The 20,168-nt window shown below is 41.7% G+C and overlaps 1 protein-coding gene across 1 annotated transcript in view; it reads left to right on the forward strand.

Annotated features, from left to right (window-relative positions):
- Positions 1 to 20,168, forward strand: part of CD4 (CD4 molecule) — a 39,109-nt gene that overhangs the window by 9,359 nt on the left and 9,582 nt on the right. Inside the window, exons 2-3 of the mRNA XM_043967384.1 lie at positions 1,110 to 1,276; positions 1,404 to 1,577. Of these exons, the coding sequence (XP_043823319.1) occupies positions 1,228 to 1,276; positions 1,404 to 1,577 (223 nt within the window). The 5' untranslated portion in view covers positions 1,110 to 1,227. The remainder of the gene's footprint in view (positions 1 to 1,109; positions 1,277 to 1,403; positions 1,578 to 20,168) is intronic.

A 20,168-nucleotide genomic window follows, 5' to 3' on the forward strand; every position in this document is an offset into this window, starting at 1 on the left:
AATTGGGGTTAAGTGACTTGCCCAGGGTTACACAGCTAGTAAGTGTGAAGTGTCTGAGGCTGGAATTGAACTCAGGTCCTCCTGAATACAGGAGGATAATCCTGAATACTCCTGCTCTATCCACTGTGCCACCTAGCTGCCCCATGGGCACCACATTTTCAAAGGGAATGTTGACAAACTGTAGTGTGTTAGAGGAGGGTGACCCGGATGATGAGAGCACTGGTGACCTTGCTATTTGTGGATCTCTTGAAAGAATTGGGGATAGTTTAGCCTGGAGTTGGAACAATACGGATATTTCAAGTACTTAAAAAACCATCTGGTGAAAGAAGATTTTTTCTAAATGCTCCTGAGGTCCCTTCCAACCCTTAATCTATGATTCTATAAATGAGAATTAAAGGATGAAAGCTGCCCAGAGGCAGAGGTTGGCTTGTTTTAAGGAAAAATTTCATTCTTGTAAGCTCCTGAAGTAAAATTTTTTACTTTGTATTCCCTATGGTAACTAATTCAGTGGCCTCCGTGTCCAACTCTTGTGACTCCCATTTAGAGTTTTCTTGGCAAAGATACTGGAGTGGTTTGCCATTTCCTTCTCTAGCCCATTTTACAGATAAGGAAACTAAGGCAAACAGGGTTAAATGTCTTGCCAAGGGTTATACAGTTAATAAGTGTTTGAGGTCAGATTTGAACTCAAGCAGATGAGTCTTCCTGATTCTAAGCCCAGTGCTCTATCCCGGGGATTCTAAAAACTTTTTCCACTGGCGAATCCTTTTTGTCCAAGAAATTTTTATGTGACCTGGATACATAGGTATATAAAATAAGTATACAAATCAAACATTTACTGTGAAATTTTTTGCAACCCCCACATCCAGTTATGCGACCCCATATGGGGTCATGACCCACAACTATAAGAAACTTGGCTCTAAACTAAAAATCCTATGAAAACAAATGTTGAAAACTATCCTTGCATGTAACTGGAAAATAATAAAATACTTTAAGAAAAAAAAAGAAACTTGGCTCTATCCAATGTACCAGCTACTTGCCCCAACATGCTTCCACATAGTAGGGATGCTGTGAGACAGTCACTGATTGACTGAATTCTCTTGAATCCACAGAATCACAAAGAAGAGCTCTCATTTTCCCAGGGCTGTGACCAGCTTCTCCTAGACTTCCTTTCCACTCTAGCACTTCTGGAAGGAGGTTCAGGCTCCTCACTTCCTTGACAAGGCCAGTATGGATAGAGAAACTACCTTTGCAACCTTGCTGTTGGCTCTGCAGTTGGGTGAGTGATCATCTTTCAGTTTGGGGGCAGAGGAGCTGGATCTCATTGATGGGTGAGGGGAGGAAATGAAAGTCAGCAACTGGGACTGCTGCAGGACCTTACTTACTTCTCGATCTCTGTGATCCAGTTCTATTGCCTGCTATGACCAGAGGAAAGGAGCTGATATTGGGTGAGGCTGGGAATAATGTTGAATTGCCTTGTAAGGCTTCAAAGAGAGAAAACATGGATTTTACATGGAAACAACCGGACCAACTTGTGCTTCTCAAGGGCTTCAGAAAAGTATTACCATCGAAGGTGATAGGTAAGTGTAGCACATGGCCCTGCCCCCCAAAAATCTTTGACCGTATGCAGACTGGGTCTGATCCTGAGGTCTAACTACCAAAAGGCCATCTTCCCTTTTAGCTCACTGCCTCAACTTCGAGTTTCTCCAGGAAAAACTATAAATCTAACTTATTAATAGGTTTCCCTAAATGTGGGCAACATTTTTCTCAGCTCCTGAACAAAGCATTCACTGTAATAAATGCATATCAGGGGGGCAGCTAGGTGGTGCAGTGGATAAAGCACTGGCCCTGGATTCAGGAGGGCCTGAGTTCAAATCTGACCTCAGACACTTGACACTTACTGTGTGACCCTGGGCAAGTCACTTAACCCTCATGGCCCCCCCACCCAAAAAAAGAAATAACTGCATATCATGTAAGACAGCCTCGATTTCATTCTATACAAGGATACAAGACTCTCCAGAGCTCCTAAGCATCTACAGAAAATATACAAAACACTCAAAATGGTTGCAACATTCCAATGAGTTCCCTTTTTTTTTTTTTCAGGGCAACGAGGGTTAAGTGACTTGTCCAGGGTCATACAGCTAGTGTCAAGTGTTTGAGGCTGGATTTGAACTCAGGTCCTCCTGAATCCAGGGCTGGTGCTTTATCTACTGTGCCATCTAGCTGCCCCCTGAGTTCCTCTTTCAGCCTATGGAGACCTTCAAAGGGTTTGGATTCCTGTGGAAAGGAAAGCACTTTAATAGTAATGCTCCTTTCCACTGTCCAAATAACTCACTGTACCAGTGGGGATCTTCAAGGTCCAGGTCTCTTGCCCCACCCCAGCCACCATTCTGAGGTTTTAATACATATATATATATAGCATTCGGGAATCCTCCAGCAATTCTCTTCTTTCTCTAGACAGTCCAATGCCTGAATTCTCAAACCTGGGGTCACCAGGTAGTCAATATCCAATACTATTCCCTCTAAAATTAGCAGTGAGAGCTTCATTTACCAGGTGATTTTTTTTTTTTGGTGAGGCAATTGGGGTTAAGTGACTTGCCCAGGGTCACACAGCTAGTAAGTGTTAAGTGTCTAAGGCTGGATTTGAACTCAGGTACTCCTGACTCCAGGGCTGGTGCTCTATCCATTGTGCTACCTAGCTGCCCCGAGAGCTTCATTTACAAACCTGACAGTCTTTTTTCAGTCTTTATCCATCTTGGGTTGACCCTTACATTTGACACTAGTAACTACTCAGTCTTCCTGGATACTCTTTCCTCTCTGAGTTTTCATGATACTGTTCTTTTTTGGTTCTCTTCAGTCTCCCTTGATCTGGAACATTATCATTATCTCATCAGGCTCTACCTATGGATGTGTGCCCAAGGTTTTCTACAATGCTCTTTGATTATGTTTAAAAAAAATTTTTTTTAACAAACTCTCAGTGATTTCTGAGAGGGCTTAATTGTCATCTCTATGTAGATGACTTACCGATCTAACATATCTAACTGCAGCTTTGTCTCCTGAGCTCCTATACCACCAACTGGAGATCCTGGAGAGTTTTCAACTTCAAAATGTCTAAAACAGAACTTATTATCTTTCCTCCCAAACTCTGCCTCATATTGAACTTCCTTTTTTCTTTTGAGGATACCACCATTCTTCTAGGAGCCAACATTAATAACCTCAACACTATTCTCAACTCCTCTTTCTCCCTCTTCCTGCATATCCAATAAGTTTCCAAATATTGCCATTTCTATCTCTTCATCTTGTGACTCTGATGACTCTTTCTCTTCACTCACTTAGCTCCTATCTTTTTTTGGGGGGGAGGGCAATGAGGGTTAAGTGACTTGCCCAGGGTCACACAGCTAGTAAGTGTCAAGTGTTTGAGGCCAGATTTAAACCCAGGTCCTCCTGAATCCAGGGTCTGTGCTTTATACACGGTGCCACCTAGCTGCCCTCATCAGCTCCTATTCTGATCCTCATGATCTCTTACCTAGATTATAAAGTCTTTCTAGTCTGTCTCCCAGTCTCAAGTCTTTCCTGTTCCAATCTGTCTTCCAGACAGTTGCCAAAGCAAGCTTCCTTGTTACTTCCCTACTTGATAAACTCCAGTGATGCCCTATTACCTCTAGAATAAAATGTAAACTCCTTTGTCTTTTAAGACCCTTCACAACCTATCTTTCCAGTCTTATTAGACATTGCTTCCTTTCCTACACACTACTGTGCAATCAAACTAGCCTTTTCTCTGTTGCTCACATAAGAAACTCCATTCTCTCATCTCTGAGCTAACTGGTCCCCATGCCAGGAATATAACCTGTGCTCACTTATATAGATCTCACAGAATCCCTAACTTCCCTTTTTTTTTTTTTTTTTTTTGGTGAGGCAATTGGGGTTAAGTGACTTGCCCAGGGTCACACAGCTAGTAAGTGTCAAGTGTCTGAGGTTGGATTGGAACTCAGGCCCTCCTGACTCCAGGGCTGGTGCTCTATATACTGTGCCACCTAGCTGCCCCTTCCTAACTTCCTTTAAGACAGAACTCTGGCACTACCTTGTATAGGATCCCTTTTCAGATCTTCTCAATTGCTAGTGCCTCCTTCACCGTCCCCCCCTCCCCATGACCTTGTATTTAACAACTTTTTATTTTGCATTTGTGTGTGTGTATGTGTTCTTTCATTTTAGTCCTGTCAGGCTCTCTGTGATCCCATTTGGGGTTTTCTTGGCAAAGATAATGGAGTGGTTTGCCATTTCCTTCTCCAGCTCATTTTACAGATGAGGAAACTGAGGCAGACAGGGTGAAGTGACTTGCCCAGAGTCACACAGCTAGTAAATGTCTGAGGCTGGAGATGAGTCTTCCTGATTGCCAGCTCAGTGCTCTATGTACTGTGCCACCAGGTGCCCTGAGTAACTTTTTCTGATCCTGATTGCACCATTACTCTGAGTAACCTGGTGTATATATTTCCATAGCTTGTATTGTGGGTTAAAGTCCATGACAATGACAACTCCAAGGAATTCTCCTATTAAATTTGCTGTGCTAGAATTGTTATCAAGCTGAAAACGGCTTGAAATGTAGGATTGCCAAATGAAAATTTACAAGTCTATGTTTGAGAGATTTTTATTGGTTGTGATGGAATTTCATAGAAATTACAGATCAGTAATGATCTCTCCTTGGCTGGTCACTTAACATCTCAGTGTTCTAGGCAGATCTCTAATAGGAGCTGAAGAGTAGTTCCTTGCTGGCAACCCCCTAGTAGTAGTAGTAGGCCTCTGTCAGTCGTGGACGACCATGGATCAGCGCCTTGAAGAGCCACAGGCCACAGTGTGGCTGTGCTGGAATGTCCTCTCCAGGGTGCTGGCCTGGGCAGATCAATTTGGAAAACAAGCTGTTGCCCATGCAGCAGGTTTTCCCTCTCCTCGACGATGGTGGATCCAAAGGAGAGGCAGAGCCAGTACAATTTGGCACCAGTGCCGCTGCAGGAGTTGCCAGAGGGATGTGATGTCCAACATCCAACTGCCTAAGGGATTCCGACTCCTGATTTTTCCTCCGTGTTAACTCCCGAAGCCTTTCCCATATATGGGTATAGCCGCAGGGCAGCAGAGGTTTAAAATCAGGGTTCCTTCCCATAGGCAAGTTGCCTGCCAAGGCTGACGAGCCCCACCTGCCCGAAGCGACTGGTTTTAAGGTGTCAGTGACTCGCCTTCGCCCCTTCTCCTGTTAGTGGAAACAGTTCCACCACAAGAAGACCAGAAGTTGGGCTTCGATTGTCAGAGACTATTTGATTTATTTTTTGATTTATTTATTTTTTTAGTGAGGCAATTGGGGTTAAGTGACTTGCCCAGGGTCACACAGCTAGTAAGTGTTAAGTGTCTGAGGCCGGATTTGAACTCAGGTACTCCTGACTCCAGGGCCGGTGCTCTATCCACTGCGCCATCTAGCTGCCCCTGTCAGAGGCTATTTGAGACGCCCGCCATTGGAGCATTTTATAGAGAGTAGGAGCTTATCCCCACTCCCACCCCGGCATGACAACCTTTGGAACCCCCTATGTGGATAAGATTGAAAGTCCAATGTAAAAAAAAGTCTCTAGAGCTAGAATATCACTTTATTTTAACTCTTCCTTAAAAGGATGTTGGACTAGATGGCCTCTCAAATCCCTTCCAGCTATGACCCTCTGATCCCAAGGTAATGAGGATAACCAGGTACTCACTCACCCTCAACCCCCATCTGTTATTAGAGCCAGGTCATAGGCTCAGCACCATGCATTTTCCATGGGATGGTCATAGGCTTTCTGGGAGATCACTTCCTGATGGTCAACCAGCACCCAGATCCAGAAACACCCACTCTTTAGAATTCATGAAGTTGTTTCCAAGGCTAGGCACATTCATTTTAGGATTGTTCTTGGATCACTTGTGTTCTGGGAAAGAAACGAGAAGCAGAAGAAGCAGCCAGGCAAATCTCAGACTTGTTTAGGCATGTACTTGTTCTTATTGCCGGGTAGTCACCATTGTTTCAAGGGGAGGACAGGATCCCCTAGCCCTTTCACTGACAGTCTAAGGAAAAGGCTGTCTAAATTCCAAGTAGCATTTTCCAAAGAGGAAGAGAGGCAAATAGACTGAAAGTTGTTTCTCCCTCTAAGTCTACTGAATGAGCAGCTCCTCCCACTTGAATGACAATCTTTTTTTTTTTTTTTTTACATAGCCCCTAGGGACCATGGAGACAAACCAGGAGCTTCTGGTTATACATACCCTTTAGTATGAGGCCAGAGCATACGTGTCACTGGAAGTGGTCTGAGTGCACGGCCAACTCCATCAATACCACCCCTTCATCAAAGGGACCAAGGAACCAACGATAAGTTTCTGGTCACACATGCTCTTTAGCAAGAGGCCGGAGCATGTGTCTATCCCCCAGAGCCAAAATACATACTCTATGGGTTTGCTCCTGTTATAGTATCATATCTTTCTCTGTGTGTATTCCCCACCTCAATTTTAAGCTCCATGAGAAATGAGACTATATCTCATTTCATCCTCGCTTCTTCCCTAGACCTTTGCATAAACCTACAGCGGGAAATAGGTGGCACAATGCATAGAGAACTAGATCTGGAGTGAGGAAACCTGAGTTCAAATCCAGATTCAGACACCTACTAGGCTGTGTGACCCTGGGCAAGTCCCTTAATCTCTGTCTGCATCAGTTTCCTCAATTGTAAAATGAGGATCATAACAGCACTTACCTTCCATGGTAGTTCTGCATATCAAATGAGCTACATGTAAAGCACTTACTTGGTAGAGTGCCTGGAACACAGTAGGTACTTAATAAACACTTCTTTCTTTCCTATATGTCAGTGTTGAATTGAAGTGTTTAATTGAGTTCAATTGAAATGAATAGAAATCATAAAATGTTGATGTTGGAAGATAAGTAAATCATGTAGTTCAGTCCCATTCACTTTACCGAGAAAGAAAAAGAGGAGGGAAAGGTTAAGTGATTTGCCCAAAGTAACCTAGACAGTGAATTCTATAGCTCATGGGCCAGAAGACAGGGTTTATGACTCTCCTTTCATTCATTCCTCATTCTATTACTGCTGCTACCACTACCACCACAATTATAGGTCTTTACTATTTGAGAGGCAGATTCATTTATTATCTCCATTTTATAGTCAGGGAAAACTGAAATTCAGAGAAGTTAAATGTTGCAGTTTTTGCCCAATAGACCACTTGGGCCAAAACTTAACATGTCTAATAATCCCTCATCCATGGGATATTTAAGTATTTAAGTATATTTATGTTATACATATTTAAGTATCACCAGATACTTAAAAACAGCTTTCACATTCCCCCCCACCCAACTCTTCTCTTATCCAGGCTAAGCATTCCTAGTTCTTTAAACTGATCCTTATATCAGTCATATCTTTTGCCATGGTTTTGAATGCCCCTCACAATACTGGCTGCCCTCGTCCTGCCTCCCCTAACAGCAACTTGTTAAAGTCTTTCTTAAAATGCAGTGCCCAAAAAGAAAAACAGTACTCTGGACAGAGTCTCACCAGGGCAGAGTACTTCAGAATGGACTATCACCTCTCTCATTTTGGATACTATGTCTTTATTGGTGCTGACTAAATTCAAATGAGCTTTTTTTGGTTGCCACATCAGTAATATTATTAGCAATGCCATATTATTAACTCATACTGGGCCCCATGTGGTTTTTTTTGTTTGTTTGTTTTTTTTGCAGGGCAGTGGGGGTTAAGTGACTTGCCCAAGGTCACACAGCTAGTAAGTGTCAAGTGTCTGAGGCCGGATTTGAACTCAGGAACTCATGAATCCAGGGCAGGTGCTTTATCCACTGCGCCCCCTAGCCGCACCCCCTCATGTGTTTTTCACATGAATTGCTTGCTCCATTTTGTACTTGGACAGTTAACTTTGGAACCCAAGTATAGGACTTTACATTTATCTCTACTTTTGGATCTCAAATCGGTCATCCAATGCTTTATGTATTTCTCTCAGCTTTATGACATTCACAAATATTATTATGCCATCTATATCTTCATACAGTCTCTTTTTAAAAAATTGAACAGAACAGGGCCAACAAAGAGACCTGTGGAACTTTACTAGAGACCTTCATCCAAGTTTCCAATGATCAATGTCAATATTCTTTGTTTTTTTGGTTTTTTTGCGGGGCAGTGGGGGTTAAGTGACTTGCCCAGGGTCACACAGCTAGTAAGTGTCAAGTGTCTGATGCCGGATTTGAACTTAGGTACTCCTGAATCCAGGGCCGGTGCTTTATCCACTGCGCCACCTAGCTGCCCCCATCAATATTCTTTGAGTTTGGCCAGTCAAAACAATTCAATTCAAACAGTTCTAAAAGCATCCAGCTATACTATCACTCAGTCCATATCTCTGACTCTCACCTACAAAGATAACTTTTGTTTTGTTTTGTTTTTTAGGCAATGGGGGTTAAGTGACTTGCCCAGGGTCACACAGCTAGTAAGTGTCAAGTGTCTGAGGCCGGATTTCAACTCAGGTACTCCTGAATCCAGGGCTGGTGCTTTAACCACTGCGCCATCTAACTGTCCCCCCAAAGATGACTTTTGTATCAAATATCATTTTGAAATCAAGATATACTATGGTTATAGCATTTCTATAATTAACAGATTAAAAAATAGATTGGTCATATAGGTCAGAATAAAACAAATGAGATTAGTCTCACATAACTTGATTTTTTTACACTGCAATAGAAATTTATTTTCCTTAAAACAGTTTATTAATGCTTTTTGGGTTTTGTTTGGTTTGGTTTGGTGAGGCAATTGGGGTTAAGTGACTTGCCCAGGGTCACACAGCTAGTAAGTGTCAAGTGGCTGAGGCTAGATTTGAACTCAGGTCCTCCTGATTCCAAGGCAGGTGTTCTATCTACTATGCCACCTAGCTGCCCCTGCTTTTTGGTTTTTTATACCACTTTTTCTCTATACTTCTCACTACCACCATAGAACCTTCCCTCACAATACAGAGAAAATAGCTAAGCAAAATGAACTGAACATAGCAACTACGTCTAAAAGTAAATTCAATATTCTACACTCATGGTTTACCACCTCTCTACCAAGAAAAAAACAAGTATCTTTCAATATATGTCTTTTGGAATAAATATTTTAAATTTCATTTCATCTAAATTATAATATATTTTACTATTGTTCTCACTTATAAAAGGGGAGGATGTGGTTCCCTCCCCCGCCTCAGTTGATATAGGCATCGAATATGGTCTCACAGGATGAGGTTTCAGTGTAAACAAGATTAATTTACACCCTGATCTCTTTATGAGGTTTGAATGCATTACTGATTTGGTCAGCATAGGAACATTTTTTTTGGCTAAGCAAGCAAGTTTGTCATGCTTCTGGGAATCTCAAATGCCTAAGTCCTAAAGGAGTTTTCAGAGTTCCAGATGGAGGCAATTGCATAGATGACTTCTTAGGATTATACCATAGAGTAGCAAGAGGACTGGGGAGAAAAAATTGTCATCAGAAGCACTGGACATGTTGAAGGCATTGCATCCAGTGGAGAGTAGATGGAGTCCTCCAGACAGACATAGATACAGAGAGGCAGTTACTTGAAAAATGGAGCAGCTTCAAAGAGCAGCAAGTCTGCCCATGGACATTGTGTGTATTTATAATAGTGCCCCCCTCCAGGTTTATGGGAGAAATGATCTATGACTACTGTTCTTGATGTGCCATTTGAGTAAATGACCTTGATCAGAGCTAATTGAATCTACTGGATGACTATGAATGGGAAACACCCTGGTAGGACCTTGTGAGCCAAATGTAGGAGTATAGACATACAAGGTTTCCTCAAGAACTTGAAGTAGTAGCTTCTCACTGGGGATGAGTGAAAGTTGGGAGAGTAGTCCAGAGGTATATTATTCTACTTTCTTTACTTTTGATCAATTTGCATGTTTCTCTGAATTCCTCATATTCATCATTTCTTAAAACCCAACTATATTCCATTATATCCCTATACCAAAGTTTTTAGGTATTTTCCAATCAATGGGCATCCATTTTGTTTCCAGTTTTTTCTTCATACAAAAATAATGCTACCATACATTGACTTGACCTTAATTAAACCATGCTGGCTTCCACTGACCACAATTTCTAAGAGCTTAAAAATAGACCCTTTCGGTTTTCCAGGAATCTCCATCAAGCTCATTGGCCTACAGTTTGAATTATCAACCTTCTTTCACTTTTTGGAAATCTAGACAACTTCAATCCTATGGCACCTTGCCCATATATTTTTTTTTTGTACTACTCAATGACTCCTCACAGGCCACTGACAGATATTCAATAATCATATCCTCAGACTTTTTCAGCATCCTTAGATAGAATTTGTCCAGGTTGGGTGACTTGAATTCACTCACTGAAGATACATAGGTGCTCCTTACCTTTGCCTAAACTATTTTAGTTTTCAGTTCTGTGCCAATCATTTTTATTTTATCCTTCCTTTTCTGAAGACTTTCTCTTTGATAAAGAAAGCAGAAACACAATAGGAGTTCTGTCTTCCCTCTTTGGTGAAGGATCCATGTCTTTCTTATTTCTTTTCTTTTTTTTTTTTCTTTTCGGGACAATGGGGATTAGGTGATTTGCCCAGGGTCACAGAGCTAGTGTCAAGTGTCTGAGGCCGGATTTGAACTCAGCGACTCCTGAATCCAGGGCTGGTGCTTTATCTACTGCGCCATCTAGCTGTGCCCCCTTACCTAACCTTTTTAAAAAAAATTTTTGTTTGTTTGTTTCTTTTTTTTTTTTTTAAATTGAGGCAGTTGGGGTTAAGTGACTTGCCCAGGGTCACACAGCTAGTAAGTGTTAAGTGTCTGAGGCCGGATTTGAACTCAGTTATTCCTGACTCCAGGGCCGGTGCTCTATCCACTGCGCTACCTAGCTGTCCCCTACATAGCCTTTAAAAAAAAAAATTGGGTTTGTTTTTAAAGTACTTTTGTTTGTCTATAACATTGTCTCTCAGCCTTGGCTTATAAGGGGGCTTTAGCCTTCCAGACACTAGGTCATTCTTTTAGTTACCTGATCATAACTATACCTGTTCTTGTTTGGGTCTTATGTACAAGTCCTTTTAAAATATGACCGTATCAGTGGGTTCCCTGTGTAGCTGTCTCTTTTTTAAAAATTAATTTTGTCAAAATTCTGAATTTAACCACCAAAAAGGAGAACATTTTAATATACAAAGTAAAACCAAAAAGAGTAAAACCACAAATCTCAATTACGTTTTTAAAAGTATTATAAAATTAACATTTTACTTTCAAAGCTGTCTTGCTTGTCAGTGTTTCCTATTGAACTTCCTTTTATTCTCTTCTGAGCTTTAAAAAGAAATGTTTCAATGCCCTTTTCTTTCTCTTTTCCTAAGCAACACTATTACTAGCTCTTATCTCCTTTCCCCTCCCTCACACATTCCACTGAAAACCAAGAAAAACAAAACTCTTGTAACCACTAAGTATCCTTTTCGTCATTTCTTAAGGTACTCCATGTCATTAATATACCATAAATTGTCCAGCCCTTCTTCAGTTGAGGGGCATCTCCTTTTGTTTCCAGTTCTTTGCTACAACAAAAATTGCTCCTGCACAGTCTTTAGAACTATTTTCCTTCCTCATCTAAATAATTTGTGAATCATCTATGGTTCCTTCTTCAGTGCCTCCCATCGCTTTTGAACTGTCTCTCCTTTCAGAATCTCAGGCCCAGGGGACCCTGGCTTTTCTCTGTATCCTTCGAAATCTACTCTTTTAAAGTCTAAAGCACACATTAGGCTACAACTGGTGTTCCACTTTCTTCTCTCTTATAAACTCTGACATTCCTTCCCAAGATTCCTGTCGCTTCCTCTTTGGCAACTAATTTCCCTTTACTGGCCACTCAGGAATACAGAATAACTTCTAAGAAGCCCCCTGACTTTTGGGGGGGGGCAGGGTAATGGGGGTTAAGTGACTTGCCCAGGGTCACCCAGCTAGTAAGTGTCAAGTGTCTGATGCCGGATTTGAACTCAGGTACTCCTGAATCCAGGGCTGGTGCTTTATTCACTGTGCCACCTAGCTGCCCCAGCCCCCTGACTTTTTTAAAGGGAATATCCTACTGGCAAGAGAAATATTCTCTAAATAGGGGTCAGGCACAGATAGGTACACTGAGCCTATAGCCTATTATTCTGGTTGCCTTCACCAAGGAGGAGACAGTCCAGCAGAACACACATACTCAGAAAGAAGAAGGTACCTACAATCTCAGACCACCATGACTGTCTTGTCTTGCTGCACCAAAGATGCCTCATTCCTTCTGTCCCTTGTACTTGTTCTCTCTCTGATGACATAGCCATGGGGGCCAGCTGAGTGACAACTTCAGCAGTGAGTCTTTTTTATGTGTGCTGACTATGGGCAGTCCTAGAGAAGCTAGTGTACTTCTAGGGGTTATGACAGTAGATGCCACTTTTCTGGGCAGCTAGGTGCCATGGGTGGATGGAATGCTGGACCTGGAGTCAGAAAGACTCATTTGTTGTTGTTCAGTCATTTCAGTTGTGTCTGACTCTTCCTGACCCCATTTGGGGTTTTCTTGGCAAAGATACTAGATACTAGAATGGTTGGCCATTTCCTTCTCCAACTCATTTTACACATGAAGAAATTCAGGCAAACAGGGTTAAGTGATTGCTAGTGTCTGAGGCTATTGAACTTAGATATTCCTGACACTAGCTGTGTGACCCTGAGCAAGTCACTTAGCCCAGTTTGCCTCAGTTTCCTGATCTATAAAGTGAGCAAGAGAAGGAAATGGCAAACCTTTCCAGTATCTTTGCCAAGAAAACCCCAGAATGGGTCATAAATAGTAAGACATGAGTGAACAACAGCAAAATCTGCCTTTCTGTCTTCACAACTCAGCTGTCCTACCTTCTTTGCTGTTAACATTCATTTCTGCTTTTTGAAAGATGAAATTAACATCAAGAAAATAAAAATTTATCTGCTTTTAGCATATATATCTAGCAGATGCCTGAGTGGTTTAACATGCCTGGCACCTCTTCCCTACAAACTATACCCTTTATCCATGCCAACTTTGTGTGCATTTTTTTCAATAATTCATCATGCATTATTTCAGTCTAGATGGGCAATTTATAATTTATTCCCTCCATAATAATGCTTCTCTATTTGTCTTTCTTTTGTGCTCATGCTCTTTCTCCAGCATGTGTCTCTCCTCAGGTTTGTAAATTTCTATATAGCAATATATCTACCTGATACACAAAACTGTTCTGTTCTATTTTTTTTTATTTTATTTCCCCTTACAAATTTTTTATTCACTTATTTATTAATTTATTTTTATTCTGCAGACTCCCCTCCCCACTGAACACCAAAATAATGAAAAATAAAACTCTCATAACAAATATGCATAGCCCAGCAAAACAAATTCCTGCATTGGCCCTGTCCAAAAATGTATGTAACATTTTTTTTATTAAAAGTTTATCTCAGGGGGCGGCTAGGTGGCGCAGTGGATAAGCACTGGCCCTGGATTCAGGAGTACCTGAGTTCAAATCCGGCCTCAGACACTTGACAATTACTAGCTGTGTGACCCTGGGCAAGTCACTTAACCCCCATTGCCCCGCCAAAAAAACAAAAAACAAAAAACAACAACAACAAAAAAGTTTATCTCAGGGGCAGCTAGGTGGCGCAGTGGATAGAGCACCGGCCCTGGAGTCAGGAGTACCTGAGTTCAGGTCCGGCCTCAGACACTTAACACTTATTAGCTGTGTGACCCTGGGCAAGTCACTTAACTCCAATTGCCTCACTAAAAAAAAAAAAAGTTTATCTCCTATCTGGTAGAAGATGGGTAGTGTGTTTTATCTTTAGTACTATGGATTCATGGTTTGTCATTGCATTAATCAAAGTTCTAAAGTCTTTCAAAGTTGTTTTGCTCTGAAATTTTGTTATCATCGTCCAAATTGCTCTCCTAGTTCTGTTCACTTCACTCAGTGTCAGTTCATAGAGGTCTTCCTTCCCAGTCTCTTCTCAAACTGTCTATTTAGTTATTTCTTGTGGCACAATAATATTATATTACAATCATATGCCATAATTTGTTTAACTATTACCCAATAGTTGGACACCCCTTTAGTTTCCAATTTGGGGCTTCTACAAAATATTTACTATAAATTTGTTGTGATTGTTGAGTCATTTCAGTAGTGTTCAACTCTTCATGACCCCATTTGGGGTTTTCTTGGCAAAGATATTGGAGTGCTTTGCCATTTTCTTCTCTAGCTCTTTTTTTTTTTTAAGTGAGGCAACTGGGGTCAAGTGACTTGCCCAGGGTCACACAGCTAGTAAGTGTTAAGTGTCTGAGGCCGGACCTGAACTCAGGTACTCCTGACTCCAGGGCTGGTGCTCTATCCACTGTGCCAGTGCCCCCTAAATGTTTGATTTTTATACCTATTTGGGGGGGCAGGGCAGTGAGGGTTAAGTGACTTGCCTAGGGTCACACAGCTAGTAAGTATCAAGTATCTGAGGTCGGATTCGAACTCAGGTCCTCCTGAATCCAGGGCCTGTGCTTTATGCACTGTACCGCCTAGCTGCCCCTCCAGCTCATTACATCTGACAAAACTAAGACACAAACAGGGTTAAGTGACTTACTCAGGGTCACACAGCTGGTAAGTCTCTGAGGTCAAATTTGAACTTGGGTCCTTCTGATTCCAGGGCTGGCACTATACCCTGTGCCATCCAGCTACTATAAATATTTTTGTAAAAATATGTCCTTTTTGGGTCAGCTAGGTAGTGCAGTCGATGGAGCACCAGCCCTGGATTCAGGAGGACCTGAGTTCAGGTCCGGCCTCAGACACAACACTTACTAGCTGTGTGACCCTAGGCAAGTCACTTAACCCCAATTGCCTCACCAAAACCAAAACCAAACCAAACCAAAAAAAAAAAACCACAAAACCCCAAAATAGGTCCTTTTCTTCTTTCTTGGGTCTATGTGGGTTATTGTTGTTATTCAGTTGTTTAATTGTGTCTGACTATTTGTGATCCTATGGACCATATTATGCCAATACTGGTCATGGGGTTTTCCTGCCAAAGGTACTGGAGTGGTTTGCCATTTCCTTATCTGGTGGTTTAAGTCAAACGGAGATTAAGTAATTTGCCCACGATCACACAGCTAGTAAATGGCTGAGGCCAGATTTGAACTCAGGTATTATTAACTCTAGGCTCAGCCCTCTATTGACTGAGCCACCTACCTGCCTTTTGTTCTTGTTTATATAAATGTGATGATAAATTAATGAGACTGACTTTTTAATGTATGTACCAAAACAGAGACATCCCAATGAAAGCTATCCTTCAGAATAGTCCCTTTGAGAAGGCTTATTCACCTAATATCATTACTTGTTTAAAAACCAAACAAACAAACGAAACTTTAGGAGACTCAGTATTGCCTGCAGGAACAATTTTTTAAAAATTAACAAAAAAATAGTTTCTTTTCCTCCTACCTCTACCCCAATTATAGAAAGAAAAAAAAAGATTTTTTGAGGATAACATATGCGTAGTTAAGCAAAACAAATTCCCTCATTGGCCATGTCCAAATAAACATATGTGTTCCATTTGACGCCTGAAGTCCATCACCTTTCTGTCAGGAGGTGGGTGGCATGGTTCATCATCAGTCTTCTAGAATCCTGGTTGATTGATAAAGAGTTCTGGATAGAGCACCGGCCCTGGAGTCAGGAGTACCTGAGTTCAAATCCGGCCTCAGACACATAACACTTACTAGCTGTGTGACCCTGGGCAAGTCACTTAACCCCAATTGCCTCACTAAAAAAAAAAAAAATAGTTAGATAAAGAGTTCTTAAGCCTTTAAAAGTTGTTTGGCTTTACAATGTTGTCTTCATCATTTCTTTTTTTTTTTTTAATTTTTTTATTTTTTTAGTGAGGCAATTGGGGTTAAGTGATTTGCCCAAGGTCACACAGCTAGGAAGTGTTAAGTGTCTGAGGCCGGATTTGAACTCAGGTACTCCTGATTCCAGGGCCGGTGCTCTATCCACTGCGCCACCTAGCTGCCCTTGTCTTCATCATTTCTTATCCTTTCTCCCTTCTTCCTTTCTTCCTTTCTTCCTTCCCCCTTTCTTCCTTAAAGAAACTGGATCTCTGAGGCCCCATCAGCTGCAAGTCTGTGAACCTTCTTTATCAGGAAGAGAACAAAAGGAAGGAGGCTAGGCTTAGGTTCTGCAGAGCTGAGGCAGATGACTAGGATAGCTAGTACTGTACCGAGGTATGGTAGGGGAAGAGAGGAGGCTGGGATAAGGAATGCATGGCTACTGGAGGGATACAGATAGAAGTATGAAGATGGTCAGGAGGAAGGAGGCTGGGGAAGGAATCAGGAAGTTAGGAGCCCAGGCTTTGAACACTGACCTGTCCTTAGTGAGGAATAAGAGAAATCATTGAGAGCTGGTGTTGAGGAAGGAGCTGATTACGAGGCAATGTATCTAGAAGAAGTGGGTGTTTTAAAAACCAGAGAGGGGCAGCTAGGTGGCGCAGTGGATAGAGCACTGGCCTTGGATTCAGGAGTACCTGAGTTCAAATCTAGCCTCAGACACTTAACACTTACTAGCTGCGTGACCCTGGGCAAGTCGCTTAACCCCAATTGCCTCACCAAAAAACAAAACAAAAAAAGAAAGAAAGAAAGAAAAAACACCAGAGAGAAGCCAAGAAGAATGAGGACCAAAATATATATGTGTGTGTATATATTTACACACACATGTGTGCATGTTTGTGTGTATACACATATATACATACACAAATGAGAAAGCTAGATGGGGCAGTGGCTAGAGTGCTGGCCCTGGAGTTGGGAGGATTTGAGTTAAAATCCAACCTCAGTTTCCTCCTCTGTAAAATGAGCTGGAGAAGGAAATGGCAAACCATTCCAGCATCTTTGCCAAGAAAACCCTAAATGGGATGTGTTGTTTAAAAATCTAAATGTGTGGTCATCTTAAATTAGTAGCTTTAGCACCAGTCTTTGGGCATTAAGCATTTATTAAAGCATATCAGGTATCACGTGGAGTTCAGAAAGTTAAGAAAAGGCCTATCTAGCCTAAAGTTCCAGCCTGGTCAGATTCTTCCTCAAGTCCTCCACCAAGAGCCTGCTTCAACCATGAACTCCTCTCAAACTGAATGTGGAAGCTTTTTATAGGTCTGGAGCAGAGGCGGTCCTTATACACTGCTTCAAGCTGATTGGTAGGCGTCATCTAAATCCATTGGTTCACTGGACTTGAAGGTGGTCTTGAGTTGAGTTCAAAGTCCTTAGCTTCTGAGAACAATACCACCTTAAGGGCCAGCCAGGTGTATTTACAATCTAATTAATTTGAAGTAGGCTAATCAGCAAAGTCAATCACCCTCACTTAATTCAATCAGTTTAGATTAATCTTCAGGTGAGCCTTTGAGTATCTGCCAAATCCCATTATTTTCTCACAGGGATTATGGAGAGTCAGATACAACTAAAACAACTCTAACAATGACATATATACATATATACACACACACACATACACACATATCTTTGGAATGTAATTGATGCTTTTTCTTTTTTAATTTTGCTATCATTTCTGTATAGACCACTCCAGTCCCACCCCTAAATGAACTCTTCTTTATAGAAAAAAAAAGACATCAATTAGCATAGTGATCAAGTCTGATCGCATAGGAAGCATGCCACATCCATATTCCCCCAAGTCTCTAACAAGATGTGGGAGTTCTGTTTCATCATCCAGGCCCAAGACTGGTGATTACAATTACTCCACTTCCTTTTAGTATCGTCCCATGTTTCTTTTTTTAAAATTTAAATTAATGTTTTATCGTTCTTCTGTTACGTTGCTGTCACTTTCCATCATTTCCTCCCTCCTCCTTTACCCCCTAAAATAGAACCCTCCCTGGGAACCAAAGTACAACTAAACAAAACAAACCAACATATTGGCCATTCTCTGATCATTTAGGCTTCATTCTGTACCTAGAGCTCACCAGAATAGGTGGCAGTTTTAGCCTGGCTCTTTTCTCCTCATCGGGCTTGGTCATTGTCTCTAATACAAGAATTGGAATCTCTCTTTGATTTGATGCCTTCCCCTGGCCACCTTGATCTTTGCCAAGGTTTCTGTCTGCCACTGTTCATGGTGAAGTCCTTTTCTCTCTGTGTGGTCCACAGTCATACCAACTGCTCCCCTCTTGCGATTCTCCCAGAAGTCTGAATTGTGGGGAGCAGCTAGGGGGTACAGTGGATAGAGCACTGGCCTTGGAGTCAGGAGGACCTGAATTCAATTATGGCCTCAGACACTTCACACTTAACTAGCTTTGTGACCCTGGGCAAATCACTTAACTAAAATTACCTCACAAAAATAAATAGACAAATGAACAAACTTGAACGAACAAATGAATCAATGAATAGATAGATAGATAAATAAGTAGAAGTCTGAATTGCAAGGTCAGAAGAAGGAAGATAAAAAGTGAAAAGAGGGTGCTTTGACATGGAGAGGGCATCCCTTTATCCTGTTGAACAACTCAGGGGAAGGGTGAGATGATGGAGGGAGTAAGTGTTCTCATCCTCTGATGCCAGGAACATTAGAAAACACTGCTTTTCCAGTCCTTCTCTCTCTAAATCCTCTCTTTGAGCCTGGGGAAAAACAATTCGGAGAGATCAAAAGCCAGCCATATATTGGACTATATGAATATGAGGAGAGGTAGTAAGATCAAGAAGAAGACTATGAGCCAAGCTGCTTTCTGTTGGCCATGGGTGGGTGACTCATGGCTTAAGGATTCAGACACTTGGCGGATGACCAAGCAATCCCCTTATCAGCCACTGAGCAGGAAAAGCTATTTCCACAGTGGACCTTTAAAAGGGGAATGACTCCATTCCTATTATTTTCTTCCTTTGATCCTCCAGATGGCATGGTGCAACTCTGGTACTTCCTGTAGAGGTGAGGAGATAGTTGGGAGATGTGGCTTCTCCCTGCCCCAGAAGCATGGCAACTGCTTGAGTTTACAGAGCAGCTAACTAGCTGGGTTGGATCCTGGGTCCTAGCTGCCTCTTCTGCTTTGTGTTTCTTTGATCATCTAGTAGAAGACCCACCCAGTAGTCATCCTGACATAACTATTTCCAACCTCAGAGGCCACCCTGTGAGTCTGAAAGGTCCAGAGACCCTGGGTCCTCAGTCATGGTGGCAGTAATTCTCTCTTACCAATGTAGAGGTTCTACTTTGGAGAAGATATCCCACCAAGAGGAAGGGAGAGGGGGCCTCCAACCCTGGCCTGGCTTTTTAGAAGTCACAGACCTGGAGATGAACTGTGACATTTCCAATATAGCAATCCTGAAAATGGCTTCATGTTCTGAAGTCTGAAACCAAATCTCATGTTATAACAGTAATTATTACTTGAGGACTGAAGTTTCTGTCATTGCATGCTTGTGAAAGGCAAGTGTATTTCCCATTTCTTTTGTGTGGGAGAAATAAATACCTTTCCCATACCTAGTTTATGTTGTATATTGACTACCTTTCTGCTGTCTCTTTAGGAAGACTCTAGACATAAGCCAAACCCAAGATTTAAGAAAATCTTCCCCAAGAGTGTCAGAGTTGAGGCATAATAGCCAAAGAGTGCAAGAAGAGCCTGCCCCTTCTTTTCAGAAAAGAAAGAAGGAAGGAAATAAGCATTTATTGAGCACCAGTTTTGTGCCAGGCACTATGCTAAGTACCTCATTTCATCCTCAAGACAACCCTGGGAAATAGATGCTGTCATCAGCACCATTTTACAGATGAGGAAAGTGAGGTGGACAGAGGTTAAATGGCTTGCCCAGCTATTAAATGTCTGAGGCTGGATTTGAACTCAGGTCAATCCAGCCCTCTTTTAGGTGATTAGGTTTTCCTTGGACCAAATCCAATCCAAACCACATGTATGGGTCCCATGTAAGGCCCTTTTAATGGAGAAGACAGAGGGAGAAGCATCCCTGCCCCCTTGGGTCCAGCAGGGTTTTTAATCGTTAGGTACAAAATGAATTTCAATTATTATATTATTGCACAATTATTTTCTCTTCCACCAAAGAAATGCTCAAAACAAAGAAAAATCAGAGGCACTGGTTATCAAATACAAACATAAAACAATAACCTATACCCAACCTATACCTATACAGTTTCCC

Source organism: Dromiciops gliroides, chromosome 5 (genome assembly GCF_019393635.1).
Source record: "Dromiciops gliroides isolate mDroGli1 chromosome 5, mDroGli1.pri, whole genome shotgun sequence".
Taxonomy (NCBI): domain Eukaryota; kingdom Metazoa; phylum Chordata; class Mammalia; order Microbiotheria; family Microbiotheriidae; genus Dromiciops; species Dromiciops gliroides.